Raw genomic sequence first — 18,685 nt, 5'->3', positions numbered from 1 at the left:
GCTATGATGGGACCTGCAGAAAACCACGATATCAATGCCCATACTGTAACAGAACCACCCCCATGCTTTACAGTTGGGAACAGACATTCTGTATCATAGGCCTGTGTTCTCTATACGTAAACAAGATCGGTTGTTGGAAACAAGATGAAGGTCGATTCATCGGACCACATTACATGTTTCCACTGCTCATAAGTCCACGCCTTGTGGTCCTTGCACCACTGGATACGCCTCTTCGCATTTACTGCTGTGACCAGGGGTTTGGTGATAGCGGCCCTGCCACAAATGTTCATTTTATGAAGTTCCCGTCGCACTGTTTTCGATGAAACCGAGTTCTGTACGACGGAATTGAGTTCAGACGTAAATTTCATTGCAGCGGTCTTTTTTTAGCTGCTACAATCTGTTTTAATGCCCTCCGGTCCCTATCTGACAGGATTGTCTTTCGACCACTGTTATGCTTTGCAGACGTTGTTTGCCCATGAATTGTGTATGCCCTCGTGACATTGGACACAGTGCCTTTCGATACCCCCACAACGTTTGCCACTGTTGCCACTGAAGCTCCAACCAGACGGGCACCAACGATCATGCCTCTTTGGAAGTCTACCAGGTCGCCCATTTTACCGCACCACTTTCACACCACGACACTCACAGGTGAACTGGTTACTGCTGATGGAAGCGGAAGGTCCACATGACACTCATTGAAAACAAAAAGGATCGGCAACCGCAACACGTGTTGTACAGTGGAGGGTCAAACTTACGTGTCCTGTATGAAGTTTTTTTTTTTTGTTTTGTTTTGTTTTGTTTGTCTATATCCCCTGTATGTTGAAACGAATAGCTCTTTTCATCCGTTTGAACCAAGGGAAGTCAAAAAGGTGGCAAGCGATTCACAATTGTTGCAGAAATTCACCAAGCCATCATGTGACCTACGGCGCTATACACAAATTTCTGCTGCGGCACTGCTGCCACGTACAGCTGGAACACACATTTTGGCAAGCGTAGATATTATGATCGAAAATTATCTGTAACACACCACACTTGAATAAATTTATGCAATTAACAGACCATTATCATATTTACTAAACTACCCTCATATACTATTTACATTCCAAATCTTGCATTTTAATGTATGCAAATATTCTGAACAAAGGGAGCTGATAAATAAGCGTGTGATTTTACACTGAAAACATCCGTAACTGATAAGGTAAGAAAAAATAATTTTCGCGATTATACGAAAAGAAGCTAATAATTACAATAAATCTTACTTTGTGGACTTTCCAAAACGTTGAATTTAGGGCAAGTTAGCTTTCACCTCAGGATCGTGAATAAACACGCATAATTACTTTAATAGTATAGTGTCCACAGAAAAAAATTAAAGGAAGATATAACACTTACACAAACTTAAAACAGCTACCGCTCTTAATGCACTGTTCAACATATTCTCATTTTAAAGTGAATTACAGTGCTTTACTTCTTTAATTCTTTCTTATACATGGAGAAGCAAAACACATGTTTAGACAATACAATGTGGAAGTAGGATTTTCAGTTTATTGTAATTTTACGTAGACGTAATTTCACCAGCATATTTAATTAACTAATCTTTTATGGCCGGAGTCACGATCGATGGAGTGGTCTTGTAATCCAGCTATCTGAGGCAAGACAGTGCGCTGAGGAACAACCTATACTGTAAGGAATGATTTTGCATAATAGTCTGTGTACTTGGAAATTGTACCAGGTTCACGCGCCAGTCTAGTTCTGAAACCACGTTAATAATAGGTCCTGTTTTCGGTGCCGCAGGACATAGAACAAAATAACTTTCTCTTTTTGAAGTCGGGGCCGTGGTGGCTCAGTGGTAGAGCATTCACCTCTGGTGCTTGGGGTCCCTGGTTCGATCCCAGCTCGCGCCAAGTGAACTTTGTGCTGGATAAACACTGTGTGCGTGGGTTTTCTCGGCTTCTTCCGTTTCTCCCCACTTTATTCATTACACCGTTTCACTCATTTTTCATCACTACTCTCTCCTTTAGTCTAGCAGGCATAATCGTGGGGCATAAAACTTAAAGATTTCATTTTTTTCTCTTTCACGTTCTGAAGATGGACAGACATTTGATTGAAATATATAGAACGGCGCCCGATTCCCGTTATCATCATCTTCGGTGTTTACATAACTATAGTACAAAAAATGAAATGAAATCTTTTAGTTTTACGTCCCACGGTTATGCCGGCTAGGTTAAAGGAGACGCTGATGATGAGAAATGAATGGAATGGTGAAATGAAGAAAGTGGGAGGAAACGGGAGAACACCGAAAAAAACATGCACACGGTGTTTGTCCATCACAGAGTTCACTTGGTGCGAGCTAAAATCGACCGAAGGACTCCATGCACCAGAGGTGAACGTTCTGCCACTGAGCCACCGCGGCCCCTTTTTCAGCACTAGTATAAACAAAAGTGTAGAAGGTGAGACAATGAAGTGACAAAAAATCGACAAGAAAACCAATTTCCCCTGTCTCTTTCTTTCAAACAAAATTAATGTTACCTCACCTTCCATACGTTTGTTTATACTACAATATTGTTCTTTGGTAAGACCATTTTAAGAATTATGATTAGATTATTATCTGCATAATATTTGTATTTAGTTTGTAATAACTTCTGTAAGTTATTACAAAATAAATTCAAATATTTTTGAAAAAGAAGTTTACAAGGAACAAAGACAACACGATAAGTTATCAATTACCGTTGAGTTCATTTTTTAGTCGCTGCCTTAACCTAGATTTTTGGGTAATTCAAATTCTGGTCACGTTGTAATTTCTATTGATAGCAACACTGGAAAAATCTTCCGATTCGTATTTTCGAGTGTAGAATATTGTGGTAAGTTACATTTCATTATATCTTTTCTCTTGCGAAAAACGGGCAAAAGAAAAACTGTTAGCTTTTAAAAAAATACTTAGTAGTCTGCCCCATTAAAGACTTGTTTCAGTGTTTATTTTATATTTTCCCTCCACTGGAAGACAAAGGGAGTAAGAAGATGGCCGTATTTCGAAACCCCTTAAGATTAGACATTTCTTAGTGATACAAAACTTCGGATATAAAAGTGAACATGTGCCACAAACTTTTCGGAAATTCGGCTTTAAACGAGGAAAGGAAGAGGAAGGACGATTTCTACCTTTTTTCCCCCCTTCAGTACACAAAAATGACTTCAAGGTTTCCAGTCTCATTATCAGGAGAAAACGGGTGAACCATTTGAATGAACTTTTGAACCAGTTAGCACTTGGGCCGACATGGGTTTTTATCATTTGACTTTGACTGAAGTGCGTATTCTACGGGGGAAAGGGGTTTAAGGTTTTCCAAAAGAATAATGCCATAAACGTACTTTTGCTGTACGAAGAACGGAAGCAAAGGCTGAAATCTGAGGTATGACGCCGTAGCCCAAGCAAATGCGAAGGTCTGGGGCAGTCTCCACTAGTCGAATTTATTAATTTATTAAAAAAAAAAAAAAAAAAAAAAAACTTCGTATTTATTTTCACCTGTAGTTGTCGTTTATACATCTGAGGAAGAACAGCAGAGGCGGCGAGAGGGTTAGCCTCGAAGCATAGAAGGAAATTTATAAGGTTACTATTTTTTTCTCCGACATTTCGTTCCAAACTTACGCCTTCTGTATTCCCAACAAATTTTAAGCAATTTTAAGCGGGCTATAAGTCTGCAATGACGCATTTGTGGTCCATGTACAACCTATAACACAAATGGTGGACCGTTCCTGAATTAAACACATCGATCTTCTTCACATAAAAACTAAAGTCCTGGTACTAAGGTACGACTACATGTAGCAAATTCAGCTGAATGCCGTATAGTCAGCGCCTCGGCATTACTTCTGGCCTCCTAGGCAAGAATTCACTACCTCAAGCAGTTCCCTAAATTGCCTCACGGTATTATAATAAAAATTCGCTACGTCTAAAACCAACGTATTAACACCTCGACTATAAAGAAACACACAATCCCAACACATACATGATGGAGAAAATAACCGATTTTACCTCACACCACTTCCTCTATAAGTGCCAATTCAGTAATACACGAAGTGAAAAAATATGTGGACAGAGAATCGAATACATCTCTGAGGCTTAGCGTGCCAATGTGTTGACCACTCAGTTCACTCCCTCAACAGCCATATATTCTATCACTCTTGAGGTCGGTGCTCCGTCTTTGTATATCCCTACACAAATACTTGAATTTCATCCGTTCTTAAGCACTTTACTAACAGAGTAAAACTACTCACCACTATCATTAGCAAAGAAAATAACGAAATTGGGATTATTTATACTTGAAACCTTAATTCAGCATAGGCACAATGTATTAACTTTGCTGTAAAGAAATTATTTTGTAGTACAACATCCAATACCTGTCATGCTGCATTGCAAGGGGAAAATCTTGAGCAAGAACTACTACTATAATATCAATAACCTATCTAGTTATTTATTTACAAAGTTCCATGTGAAAACAAGGTAAAAGGTGTCAGTGCAAATAAATGAAAACTTAAAACGCATCTTCCATACACCAAGCATTCTAAATCAAGTACAACTTAAATCTTTCATTGCAGTAAAAATAAGTGAGAAAATAACCAATATCGTGTCATGAAATTCTATACAAAAATGCAGTATGTAAATATTGCCTCCCCATACACAAACTCTTCGCACTTAGCTCACGCACAAAGGTTAGGGGAAACGACTGAAAGCATTCCAGTTATAAAGAAGGGGTAGATGTGCAAAACTAAGAACCCTCTGCAGCATGTACAAAGCAAATGCTCAACACATGCATCATGAAAAGCAGTAAGTCTTAACCCACACAAAGTTACCGTGCTTGACGACCACCTCCCCGGTGTTGTGACTGCTTTGATTTCCAAGGCCCTTTATTGTTATTGTACATTTGGCCTCTCCTGAGGTAAAAAAAAAAGAAATTTAATTATACTCCTGAAACAGAAATAATTACTCTTGTTTCCATTAGTTTAACCAGACTTATGGCATTCTAATTATGGAATTCAAGACTGACATTAAGTACGTATACCTTAATGATCAAATGATGAATGAAACAATAAAAAAGGTGAAAATTATCACGATTCCTCAGATTCGAATATTCATTTCATAAACTTCACTTTGGTTAAACATTCGTAATACTTAAAGGTGTTTTATATTACCAAAAGCAGTACTAACACAGTTGTCAGGTACACTCGAAAGCAAAAATGCTATCCCACTACTAGATTAGATTTTAGTAAAACTTTTACAATAGATTGAACAATCTAATAGTAATTTACACAGATGCATATTCCATGTCAACAAAACCTGATCCAAATTACTTACTTACTTACAGACAGAAATTAACGCATTTTTAATCAACTTACTAAATAGGTTAAGTGAAACAGTTTGTTGATTGCGTGCGTAAGAGTTCTCCTGTACAGTTTCAATCATTTATTCTGTGGCCTTGTTCACCACGTTGTCACTTAAATGAAGTTCGACTTGCTTTATAACACATTTTGCACTTCGAATGTAAGGGTTCTGAAACTGAAACATCTTGATAAAGTGGTTGTTTACATAGAAAATTTTTGTACGGAGATTTCTTTATTAAAGAAATTAAGTTTTACTGATTCTTGTTTAAACAATGGGTGTCCTGTGAACACTAACAATGTCTCTTTCTTACGTGGTGCTTTTTCTTCTTCTTCTTCTTCTTCCTCGTCAGATCTTATTACAATTTCAGAACCATCGGATTCGAAGTGCAAACTGTATATATTTGCCGTTTTCGGAAATGCGAGTCATGTAGTTTGCCGTTACCGTGGAATAGACATAAGTAAAATACCAAATTTAACGCTCCTCAGCGAACGGGATGAATCCTTGTTGACGAACTAAATACATGGAAGGCACGGCCGATATTACGAATCCTACGGTTGTAACGTGTTTCAATATACTCTTGTCTGTCCTGTAGATGTTGAACAATCGTTTTCAAGACTCAAACGCATTCTAACGAAAAGAAGATATGTATGTGGACAATCTGAAGTCTTACGATATGGTTAAATTGGAAACTACGTGTTATATAGCATGAATACTTTGTAAAGAGCGGTAAAGTTTACTTAGCTTATTTTCTTCAAGTAGGTTTTGTATACGGTATCCACTAGCATATTCTCTGCAGTTTTATGTTTATGATACTAATATTTGTAATTTCACTTTTTTTTTTATCATTTTGATTAAATGCCATTTACAATTCTTTATGTACATTAACGCATGTAATGTAAGATTTCGATAAATTAATGGCATAAAAATACTACGATTATTAGACAGTCTAAAAAGTAGTTCTCATCTCATCACGACTATTCTTGTTTTAACTGTCAATTCATGCAGGAGACTGTTGTCCTTTTGTTGGTCTACATTCCCCAGTCAGTTAACTCAATTTTTTGTGTATTATAATGACCCCGGACTACACGCACACCTCTACGTCAGTTGTTTCTTCTTCCCAAACATGTCTTCAATCAAAAATGTTGCTACTATATGCCCTGATTTCACTCCTTTCAAATGATTTTAGGCAAAAATGTTGAGAGATAAAAGTTTTAACTCTGCGCAAATTGGTTGAGTTTATTTTGAGTTTAAAGTGCCTTTCAGCAGCGAGGCTATATGAGACTGGACCTACTAATTAACGTGGAACCCAAACCACATGAACTCCCGCCGGGAATCGAACTCGGGTCTTCCACACCAAAAGCGTGTACGCTAATCGCTTAGCCACGAAGGAGCTCTCTGCCCAAGTTGGATACGCCCAGCAATTTTCATTTCGGTAGGACCAACTCATGTGGAGATATTGAAAAATCCATAAATGCTTCAAATCGAAAAAAAAAAAAGCAAAATGGCGGCAGTCGCTATGAGATGTTTTAAAAATCCAATGATCGTGGTTTTGAAGTACCTGATTAAGGATAAATATTCATAAAAAAAAGATTTAGATTCTTCGGAGATGGTCGAGCGGCACATGCTTGATCACTTAGGTTATGGATTGACTCTATAGATTTCAGTGTAAAAAATATCAAAATACAGAGAAATTATTTTCTACTTTGCATGAAACTGAGAGTTAGGGCTCATACTCGATAAAGACTACGTTTTGTTGCACATATTTATTTGTTCATTGATTCTGTCATTATTGAGTGCTAACAGTCTTTATCGAGTATGAGCCAGACCCTCGTATTTCATGCAATGTTGAAAGTACTTTGTCTCTACATATTTTGACGCTAATTTATACTGGAATTTACAAGGATATTTATTGTAACAAAAGGAGTAGATTTAACTGTTTTTCATTGCTGGAATCTTTATTATTGCGTGGCCTAACACTGTTTAATTTAACGATTTGGAAGAGGTGGAGTTGGAACATTATTATTAGTTTCTATGGAAATAAACTGTACAATAAGGTTTCTCTTCTGAAGTCGATAATATCCACATTTGATACGAAAGATAATAGTTGTAAATTATTGAGTAATTTTTTCGACAGAGCAGATAAACCTAAACTGTTCAAAGTAAGTTTCTCGCAGTATATTCTCGCTACATCAGTCAGTAATGCACATATCGAACGAATGCTTACCGTAATCAAAATTTTATCGTCAGATGGTTGAAACAAAATTAAACTGGAACTTATGATGGCCGAAATCTGTCCTCAGATGAACTTCAAAATGACGTGTCAAGATTCAGCAAAACATGGATCTTGACGCAGTAGAGCTCCAAAGAGGAATAACTAGTTGTTCACCTCAAGCCTTCGACTCGTCTGAAAATTGAATGACCTCTATGGACATCTCTTGGAGTCACACAGGAGGCAGTGCAGCTAACGACAACTATTAGGAACTAGTCTGACAGTGAAGCGCCTTACGTTTATAATAAGGAATAAGAATATTTAAATATTTTCGCCTACATGTTTATGCAACCCTAACTCTGTTCTGAATTATGTAATATTTGCGTTACTCACAAACTGATATCCTTCTGCTTCTTAAGAAGGATACAGTAGGCGTATATAATCACTGATATTTTGTGTCATTTTTACTTAGTTTGGCTTGTAGTAATGGTAGTGTTAGAAGTTAGTAACTGTTTAGGTGTTAGAAGTAACATGCACAAATCTTCAGTTTCAAATTTATGTCCCCAATTATACAAATGCCTCTAGTCTCCCGGTTTGCGTTGCCTCGCGTAGCGTAGTAGCTATAATAGCTGACGCTCTGGCCTTTGGTGTGAGCGGTCCCGGATTCTATTCCCGGTGGAGACACTCCGTCAAAAAAGTAAATTCTTTTCACGTCAGCTGTCCTAAATGAGGATTTCTTCATTCACACAGCCAAATGCCAGGATGGTACCCAACATTCCTTTCTTCCTTCCCAATTCCCCGGGCAGTGTTATCACCATAAGTCATATACCTCATACGTGATGGGCAAACATGGCCATAATGCTGAAAGCCCAAAAATCTAATTCCTAACCCTCTCCGGGATTGCCTTCAGTTCAATCTGCCAACCCTAGATACAATGCATATAGTTTGAAACCCATGCTAAACTGTGGATCGATATTTCCTCGGTACTGAAAAGAACACAATTCAATCAACCAATTAGTTACAAAAGACAATCTAAAAATATGAATATTTCCGGTAAAATAGTCTAACAAGTTTGATTTCCAATCGAAGCGATACATATCAACGAGTTATTTTCTTCCTTTCTTGTTAACGTGACAAGAATATAAATGTTGTGACCATGGAGTGAAGAAGTACATTCATCTGGATCATGATCAGAGAGCGCTTCTGCTGATAAAACCAATACGGTTGTCGTTCTACGATTCAAGTTGCTTCCTAACTACCTAAAGCAGCTGCATCAATATTGAAACTCGTACTTGCACTAAGAATCGAACTCAAAACCCCACAAGCGATGAAGTGTTATTCAACATTTGCAGGATACAGGTAGAAGCGATTAATTTGTCATATATAGTAAAATCTGCCTAACCTGGCAACATTACATGTTTTAAATCGGAGTGTGAATGTCAAACTTATCTCAATTACGTTCATTGTTTCACGCGCTGTATGGCAAGTAGCGCCATCCTGTTGAAACTAGGTATCACTGACTTCACAGACTTGAATTTCAGGTAGCAAATAGTCCGTTATCATGGCACGATCGCGGGTGCAATTGATAGTTACATTCCGGCCATCCTCATTTTTGAAGAAATATGGCCCGATGATTCCTCCACTCCATAAACCAAAGAAAACCATGCATTTCTTTGCTTGTAACAGCAGCTTTAGATACAGCCCAGCAATTTTGCTTATTAACGTATTCATTGAGTCAGCAATGGCCTGACCACTGAACAAAATTCTACGATAAAATGGCGAATCTTCACTAAGCTATTCCCGAGTCCATTCAATGGTAATCTGACACCAACGATGGTCTAGCAGCTTCAATTCTTGAATGAGCTGGAATTTTTATGAACTTAAATCCATGCAAAATACGACATTTTGAGAACTGCTTATGATGGCCTATGTACATCTCTGTGTGTTCACACTGTCATTAAACGGAAAACGTAGTGCTCGTTGTTGCTAATCCAATGAGCGACAATTGGCCATACAACGCTGTCAAAAACACTTTTCAAAATATAGTTACTTTTGACTTTTAAAACGTTAACATATCAACGAAGCTACAAACAATTACGAAATACAACTTGCTGAAACACTGTTCTTTAAAATTTATATCATTGCATTGTCCACCTATGTGTATATCGCTCAAATAAAACCAAAATACTATTTCATCTTCTTGCCCTTTGTTTGCATTATGCGATATCCATTACAAAATTCAATTATCTGATGTCCATTTTAAAAATTATATATAGACATATAATGTTCAGTATCTCTCAGACCGCAATCCAACTGTTGTCAAATTTTATGCTTTGGACAGGAGTACCTGTGAAACACTGCTAAGTAGTTAATGCGCAAAAATAGAAGGTCCACAGTAGTCTAACCTAAAGCCGACGTTGCCTTATAATCTTGACCGCCACTATACCTCCAACCGAAAAAAAAAGTTCATCCAACCAGGGTCTATAAAGTATATTATTCTGACAAATCAAACCATTTGTTGGCAAAATTTGAGGAAACTAGTTGGCGCTGCTCATACTGTAAAATATCTGTCTGATTCCCAGAATGCTTCGAATTATACTACGCAAAAACTGTCTATATTTAAATATATCTTTTAGTGTTTTTTTTTTTCACACATGATAATTTGCTTATTCTAAAATATAAATTTCTAAATTACGAATATCAATGTTCAATTAGTTTTATTTCGTAAGATAGCCCAGAAAAACATACTTTCAAGATATAACAAGTGTTCTTACCTGTAGTCATTACACTCATGCCAAAAATGATTTAAAGGGTACCTAAAAGCCCTTCTAGACCGGACTCCTGGGTCTCGCTGCTTTTGATATGAAACAAGTATGTTTCCTGTAAGCATATTTAAAGTGTACTAAAAACAAATGTTTCTAACATCTAATATATATATCCATAAGGAAGCTAAAAACAAAAAATCGATCCAATGAAAAAACAACTTTTTATTGTTTTTCAACCTATGATTTTATTAGAATATATTAAATAAACAAACCTTCTTCCTCTAGACTGAAAATCTGAGCTTTCATCATTGTAGCTGGATTGTCTATTGGTCTGGAATCGTTTCGGCTGTTCTTCTATTGTTCGCTCCACATCTTTTGATGGTTCTTCCCATCCTGAAATCAATGAGGTCATAAGGGAACTGGTAACGAACTTTGACAGTGCATAGCAAAATTATTATTATAAATCAACAATCAATGGGTTCCAACAAAACAGTATTTCAAAAATGAAATGAAATGAAATCTTTCAGTTTAACGTCCCATGATTATGCCCATTAGGATAAGGGAGACGAAGATTAAAACAGGTGAATGATGGAAGAACTGAAGGAATGAGAATATGGGAGGACACGGGAGTATTACGAGAAAACCCACGGACAGCGTTGTCCACCACAAGCTTACTTGGCCGTGAATCGAACCAGGGACCCTATAACCGCCACCAGGTTATAGAAGTATTTTTTGTGGACGCTCTGTAAATTTTGTGAAGACAGTGATTATTCTTTCGATTTATACTTTATTCTGCGACGCAAGTTAGTCCTTTCTGAGGTAGGCGTTCTACCACTGAGCCACCGTGCCCCAAGTATTATTTTAAGTACGCCTCACCTTCGCTCTATGTTTGCGCGATGCTGTCATGAAAGCACTTAGTAGTCGTGGAACGCTATGCGAATGAAACACTGGTTATTGTAAAAATTTCAAGTTATATATGTATGCGTCTCCAGGCATTACTTTTCATATAAAATACATTAATATATAAATAAATACAAAATCTATTCTAGCAGAATACAAACTTGTAACTACCTGACACTAACAACGAACAATATACTTTTAAACGCTATAAAATGTTCCTTGTATTGCTCATGCATTTGTTTCGATTGAAATCCTATCTCTGAGTGAATCTTAAAACATTCCGAACAGCACACACATTAAGATTCAAAATGCAAGCTAATTTTCGTTATCAGACGTTCACATTAGATCACTTTTCATCTCGTGTAAAAGTGCAAGAGCTGTAAATCAAAATTTGTTTCGGACATATGATGCACGTATTGACAATGAAATTGAGGTCAAGACCCCCACATCGTTCGTGTTTTTAGAACATTTATGAAGCCTCCTTTCTTTCAGCAAAAAATGTTGAAAAATTATTTTGTACAAATCTTAAAAGTTTATTACGAGATAAGTTACTGATTTTTCTTATACCTAAGGAGCAAGATATTTTAATAGTTTTAATCTGCATGTTAGTAATGTCACCTGTTGAGAAAAATCATGGTATAGGCGACTGAAATTGTTCAGGAAAACCCTTTAAAGACTCAATGAACAAGGTAGATCTATACTACCACTTACTAAATAGTATTAAGAAAGCACGTTAGTTACTTCCGTTAAATATTTATTCTAAAAGTTTTTTTTTTTTTTTTTTTTTTTTTTTTTTTTTTTTTTTTTTTTTAAGTTTTATAAATAGCCAGTGGCTGAATCACCATCACGATTATCATAGGTATTTTGTCATTATTGACTGATCACTTGCCGCAGGTGAGAAGTTTCCATACTCCACGGTCTTCCGCTAGCCTTGTCGTCATCACGTACGATTTCTCTGATTTGATATCGTCCATTGTAGTCTCCTTCGCCCCCTCTCTCTCTTTCCTGCCACCATGTCCACGTCCCTCATGATACAGTTACTTCTTATTCTTAGCCAATGCCCCAATCAATTCCTCTTAATAATATCTAATATTGTTCTTTTCTTTTCTACCCCTCCATTTCTAATACGCTCTCAATCGTTTTTTGCTCGAACCAACTAATTTTCTCCATTCTTCTTCACACCCATATTTCGAAAGCCCCCAAACGTTTTTCATAATTTTTGCTTAATGTCCATGTTTCTGACATATGCAGTACAATACTCCGCACGCAAGATTCCACATTTAAACGTTCTCTTAGAATTAAGACTGTCGTAACTCAAAATAGTTTATTAATTATTAATGAGTAACGAAGATAATTCGTATGTATTCAAGAAAGATTTTCTCTGCAATATGTACCGGTAATACTGTACATATTAAAATAGCGTTACAATTACCAAAAACAGTAAAGATAATAAAGTTTCTTCAACATTTTCTTTCTTATCTGTAACATTATCACAGAGTTTCGACTTGCGGGGTGCATAATATTAAATTTATTTTTTCTCCATGTTCCTTGAGTAGTAAATACATTTACTGTTCTTCGTATTGTCATCATGATTGTTTTGCTTTCAAGCATATAATCAATTTTAAAAAAAAGTGCTAACCCTTCAAAGATTTTTTTCCCCCACTATATAGCCCTCCTTTCCGTATGTTTCCTTTTCTTTCTTTAGGGACAAAAAATCGACAGGAAACTTCATGTGAAGATTTCGGGAATTTAAAACCTGTTTCCTTTTTATTTTATTTATTTATTTTAGTACACATTATTCAGGGTTCCTATCAACCTAGAAAAGTCAGGAAACTCAGCTTACTCGTAAAAAGTTCTGAAACAATTGTAATTCTGATGGGGAAAAAAGCAAAAAGAAACTTGGGAAAGTCAGGGGATACTTTTAAGTACGGATTTTTATTTCTCAGAACCCAACGTTTTAAACATTTGTGCTGGTACAGTAAAAATGCTTGAGAGAGATGGTGGTAACTTACAAATGAAGGCAGTGGTTTAATATTTCTACTTAAAGTTTCAGAGCAGGGCTTTCGCTGACAATACCCATAAAATTATTTATTTTCGTATTAGTTTTTGGAAGGCATAGTTACTGTTTTGTTTTTTGTACAGCGACCTAGCGAGAGAGCTTTAGAAGTCTGTGAACATTATTGTAGCAAAGCTCTAGCAAGGTATGAGTTTTAAAATGGATATCAATATGACATATGTTATAATTCGAAAATTATACTTATTTTTGTTCATTACAATAGATTTAGGAGGGCAGGATTCTAGAACACTGGCCTGCAACCGCATTGAGTTGTAATAAAGATAAATAACGTGGCTTGTAACCCACCTTCCCTCGCCATCGCTCATTGGGCATTACAATGTGAATTGAGTACTGAGCTTTTGCCGTACTCAGCTATTTGGTGAGAGATATTGTATAAAATAAATTAGCTCATTTTACGAAACTTCCGTGCCTACATATATACTTACACCTGATTGCTATTACTCCATTAAATCGGGACCAGTACTTTTGCTGCTATTTTGGGCAGATGCTGTCTAACTTTTTCAAGCAGTTGGCAAGCCTGTGAGCACTGAAACCGGATTTTGCTGTGCAATTAATTAACGGAAAAAATCTTCCCTTTAAGATTGGTCTCTATTGTTCGGAACGTGTTGTCCAATGAGTGTTATATGTCAAACACATTGTAACTCACTGTGTGTATAATGTATTATTCCACTACGTATTGCACATGAGAGGAACGAAAAACTGATGATCATGTATGAGTTAGAAAATAATTGAAATAAACTGAAAATATAAAATTGGAACAATTGAAGTAACAAAATCGTAAATGTTTATCTCTATTCATGGTCCTACTCCAGTTACCCGTTATTCTCCCCATTCCAATATCCTTTTCCATCTTTACAAAAGAAGACCTTGCTTTATTATCCTAAGTATGGATTGAAATTGAAACATCTTAAAACGTTCGAACTTGCCAGGACTCGAATCTTGACCTTCTGCTTAAAAATCCAAAGCGTTAACTATTCACTTAACACTTGTCACTTCCTTGAGTTTACACAAAAACTTCTAGCTGGTTAAAATTCTTTCATGTAAGTTTAGACAAAGACACTAAGGCTCTGTGAAGATATGGTTGTTAGTTAAGGTAATTAATTTTCTTCACCAAATTTTATTATATAGGTAATTGTTAGTGCAATTGTATTATTCCTTCACTACGCCATCTGAAATTGAAGTATACGCACGTCAAGCTTTTCATTAGAACCCTAGCAAGACGACAGTAGGGGAATATATATATCGTCAGTTGGGGTGGCTTTGGCACATTTACCAAAAATAAAAAAAAATTAAAAAAAAAAAAATTTACTCCCAAACAGCATAATTTTTGCACTTGCTGAGTCTGTGTGAAACCTATATTATTCTAACAAACCATCTACATTTATACGAATCAAGATGCTTTTTTTGCAGTTCTGCACGCTATTTAAAAACATCTAAAGAAACAGTCATTTTATTTATTTTATTTTTTTTAATTTAGCTGTTCCTTTCACAATCCCAAAAGTACGAAATTGTTGCAAACAAGAATAAGTATGTACATTGTACTTTTTGAACTGGGGTGACTTTGGCATCCTTGGAACTTTAACTAGATTAACTTTTTCTTTACCTACCCAGGTCGAGAACAAATTCAAGAGCAAGTAGAGTCTACATTGGTAAAGTTTTTACGAGAAAGATGAACTGGAAACTCAAATGGTATCAGAACTTCATGAAAAAGAAACAACTCACTGTTGATCCAGGCAACAGTGTGACGGCTCCTAGTTCTTCCGGCTTAAACTTACCTTCAGATGATCAGTCAAATGATGATACTGCTGAAAATGAAGCCACTACCAGCATGGACACCTACCAGTATGAAGCTCCAACAGAATTTAGTCTTCTTGGGAATGTGTTCTGTCATTCAAAGGGGGTAAAAGAAATGCACAAACCTATGTTTGTATCATCAGAGAGATCTTTGGGGACGAAGAATTTAGGGTTACAGGGCTCCATTCCAGTAATACAAAAAGTGTGTTCAGTGTTGTTGAATCACATCAGTCTACAGTTGGACTACATGACATACTTGACAGTATTACCTGATCCAGTTCTGGAAGCCCAAGGGTTGATATGGGAAAGATATAAATTTCTAATGAACATTGATGTAGCAGAAAAGAGACTGCTTTTGGATTCCGAGTTCTACCAACTTTTATTTTTGGAGGGGGAGATGATGAAAGTGACTGTTTTGTATTTCGGGTTCTACCTTTTTTGAAGGAGAGTTGATGGATACATTCTGTAACCACGCGCTACAATAACTGCTTTGTTCTTTCTTAGTTCAAGGTCCACATCTCTGTACATATTTTGTGCGTGGGAATTTTCTTTCCCTATCAATGTACAGTCACCCACAAAAGTATCTGGACCCCAAGTAATGGAATTATAAGTCAAGGGTCCAGGTACCTTTGTGGTTGACTGTACTATATTTATAGCATTTCTACATTTTTTCTAGAAGCACAATAGATCACTCAATGCAATACATTGTATTGTAATTATCATAACTGATTTGGAATTGAAGATGCCAAAGTCATCCCTAGTTCAAAAATCTCTATAACTTTGCAGTAAGAAATCTGAATTACATAGGAGTTTTGACTTTGGTACCCTTATGATGTATTCTGTTCATTTCTGCAAAGAAAAAAGGGTATGCCAAAGTCACCTCAATACTGTTGTAAGATTGGCATGGTATAGTTGTTTCTTTTTCTGGGTAATGAGAAGTCCTACTTTTAAGACACGGATATCCAATGATACAGTAACCTTCTCTCAGTATTTATATATCACAAACAATGCAATAGCTTTATCACAGAAAAAGTTATGAACAAAAGCATGCCACAATCACCCCAACTGACTGTATTTAATTAGATATGAATCAGAATTATAATTAAACTCTTCAACTTTAACGTTTGTTTAACTAGAATATTGTCCAAAGACGACTCAGATCACATCAAGCCTGAATAAAATGGCCTGATTTTGAGGGTAATTCTCATACGTAGTTTTAAAGGAAATGTGCATCGTCACTGGTCCTTATGATTTGTAGAGGCATATGACGCAGCAAAAGTGCTCGTTAGATGACAGTATGGTATGGAAGTAAGTTCATGTTTTTATCAAGTTTCTGGCGAAAATGAAATCTTTCAGTTTTTAAGTCCCACGGTTATGCTGGCTAGGTTAAAGAGGACGGAGATGATGAGAAATGAATTAAATAGCGAAATGAAGAAAGTGGGAGGAAACAGGAGAACCCAGAGAAAACCCAATACAGTGTTTGTCCACCACAGGTGAATGCTCTATCACTGAGCCACCACGCCTCCCAATTTTCTAATGAAAAAGAAACTAAATGCGATAGCCATCGAAGCCAAACTGAACACAGTGTTAGATTCAAAACCATCATTTGCCACTGCTGGCAAGTGGTCAACGCTGTTCAAGCGTGCACACAGCAATGTTGAAGATTATTCCCCACAGCTAAAATCCGTCAACTGCCAATTGAAAGTGTGCAATTCGGATTTGGTGGCTGTTGTATTAGTGCATTATCACCAGAAACTTGACATCATGAACTTCCTTTTGTTTCATGTTGTCAAGTCACTAGAATTTTTGTTTGTTTTCTTGCTCCTGCAAACCAAATTATCGGACGATTGGTGATGCACGTTCTGAACAGATGTGACTTTGTAATGTTCATCCTTTTGTTCTGATTGCAACGCCACGTCTGAAGAATTCTTCGAACTTTCCGAACAATCCTCATACATAAACAGTACGAAAGAAAGAAAGAAAGAAAAAGATACTTATAAAACAAAAATTTGCTGATTGTTGACTTCCACAATTAAATGGATTAAAATTAAATTTGCGTATGAACAAAAAGAGATCGAAGTTCCCGGACTAGACGTGCTGACAAAGAGTACATATATATGTAAGTTTGAACAGTACTTCCGGCAAGGTTCTAGAACACAGGTCCACCCATCAGTGCTGGGCAAAATAGTTAAGCAAACCTATTTAAAATACAAAATACAAAATAGTTTTCAGAAGTATATTTAAAATACAAAATATGTATTTCAAATACATTTGCAAAATACAAAATAGGTATCACTAATTTTATACATAGTCTGCAAAATATGTGTATTGACTATGGTTCATATAATAGTTTAGACATCAAACACAATCATATTTTTGCACTATCCGACATCAGACACTTTCATTATGCCTACATCAAACATGATTCTATCATTTAAGGAAATGCGTATTCGTTTTCAGCAACAATTGTTTCCGAACATTTTGTCACTTATACTCATTCTGTGGAATCTCATAATGAGGCCCCCAAATGAGAAAAGTCACTGAACAGCTGCTGAACTTGGCACACATGTATTTTATTTTTAAATAATTTAAGAAAACGAGGGTACTTCTCCAGTACACACGATGAAGTATCTGAATCCTCAAGATACTGGACATATTGCAACTGAGAAGTATTGGAGAACGCACAGATATTCTCCTCGTTATTGCTGATGTCCGATGTTCCTTTTCCTTTTTTATTACATATAAGAGAAACAGCTTTTGTTGTTACGCTACGCTGAATTTTTATCAAGCTAATTAGACAGATCATTGCAACAGCCAAAAGCGATCATTATGAATTCTTTTACAAATAAGACTTGTTTTCAAGAGACTTATTTTGAACTTTTTGTTAAACTTGAGATAACTATATTTGGTTGTATACAAATCTACTTGTAGAACAGTTATGGAAATTTACAACTCTTACAACGTTTCAGAATATCGATAAGAAATGAAATTTCAATACATTGGAAATGATATGCTTTTAAAATGTTCGAAATGGGTGACAGCATTAATTTCCGGTAATAATTGCAAACTTTTACAATTTTATTCTGTATGTGACCACACAAGTAACATCTTAATTTCGATTCTTTTACGGTAAAAAATATTTTGTAAAATGTAACGGAAATTCAAAAGCAGTTTCTGTGAATTTCTCAATGTTGGCCGATTGAGGTGAAGAATATGTTTAATCTTTGTAATTAAAATCCAAAATATAGTTTGGCTACTTAGACATGTTTGAAATTATAGACATTTTTAAATGAATGAAAGTTCTGAATTTAAGGTTACTTGTTATTAATTTACGTAACACTAACACACCCATATATCTATCTATGTCTATCTATATCTATATATATATATATATATATATATATATATATATATATATATATAATATAAAATCCTTGTACATGTTTTGTATGTAAAAATAACATAACTAGATACGTACGCACAAGAAATATTCTGGCGATTCGCGCAGTAGATGGAGAAATGATCCTAATAAATTCATATTCAAATTGAAAGCATTTCATATGACAACGGAA

General features: G+C 36.0%; 1 protein-coding gene across 2 annotated transcripts in view; it reads right to left on the bottom strand.

Annotated features, from left to right (window-relative positions):
- Positions 1 to 18,685, bottom strand: part of tud (tudor domain containing protein) — a 67,248-nt gene that overhangs the window by 42,400 nt on the left and 6,163 nt on the right. The window contains exons 2-3 of one of the 2 annotated variants that reach the window (XM_081746400.1): positions 10,615 to 10,735; positions 4,840 to 4,920 (exon numbers count right to left, since the gene is read on the bottom strand). In XM_081746400.1, the coding sequence (XP_081602526.1) occupies positions 4,840 to 4,920; positions 10,615 to 10,735 (202 nt within the window). The remainder of the gene's footprint in view (positions 1 to 4,839; positions 4,921 to 10,614; positions 10,736 to 18,685) is intronic. The other variant, XM_081746401.1, reaches the window with a different exon arrangement.

Source organism: Thermobia domestica, chromosome 18 (assembly GCF_964235325.1).
Source record: "Thermobia domestica chromosome 18, izTheDome1.hap1.1, whole genome shotgun sequence".
Taxonomy (NCBI): Eukaryota; Metazoa; Arthropoda; class Insecta; order Zygentoma; family Lepismatidae; genus Thermobia; species Thermobia domestica.
Note: the sequence above shows the minus strand (reverse complement) of the source record. Positions and strands in the feature narration are given on the sequence as shown.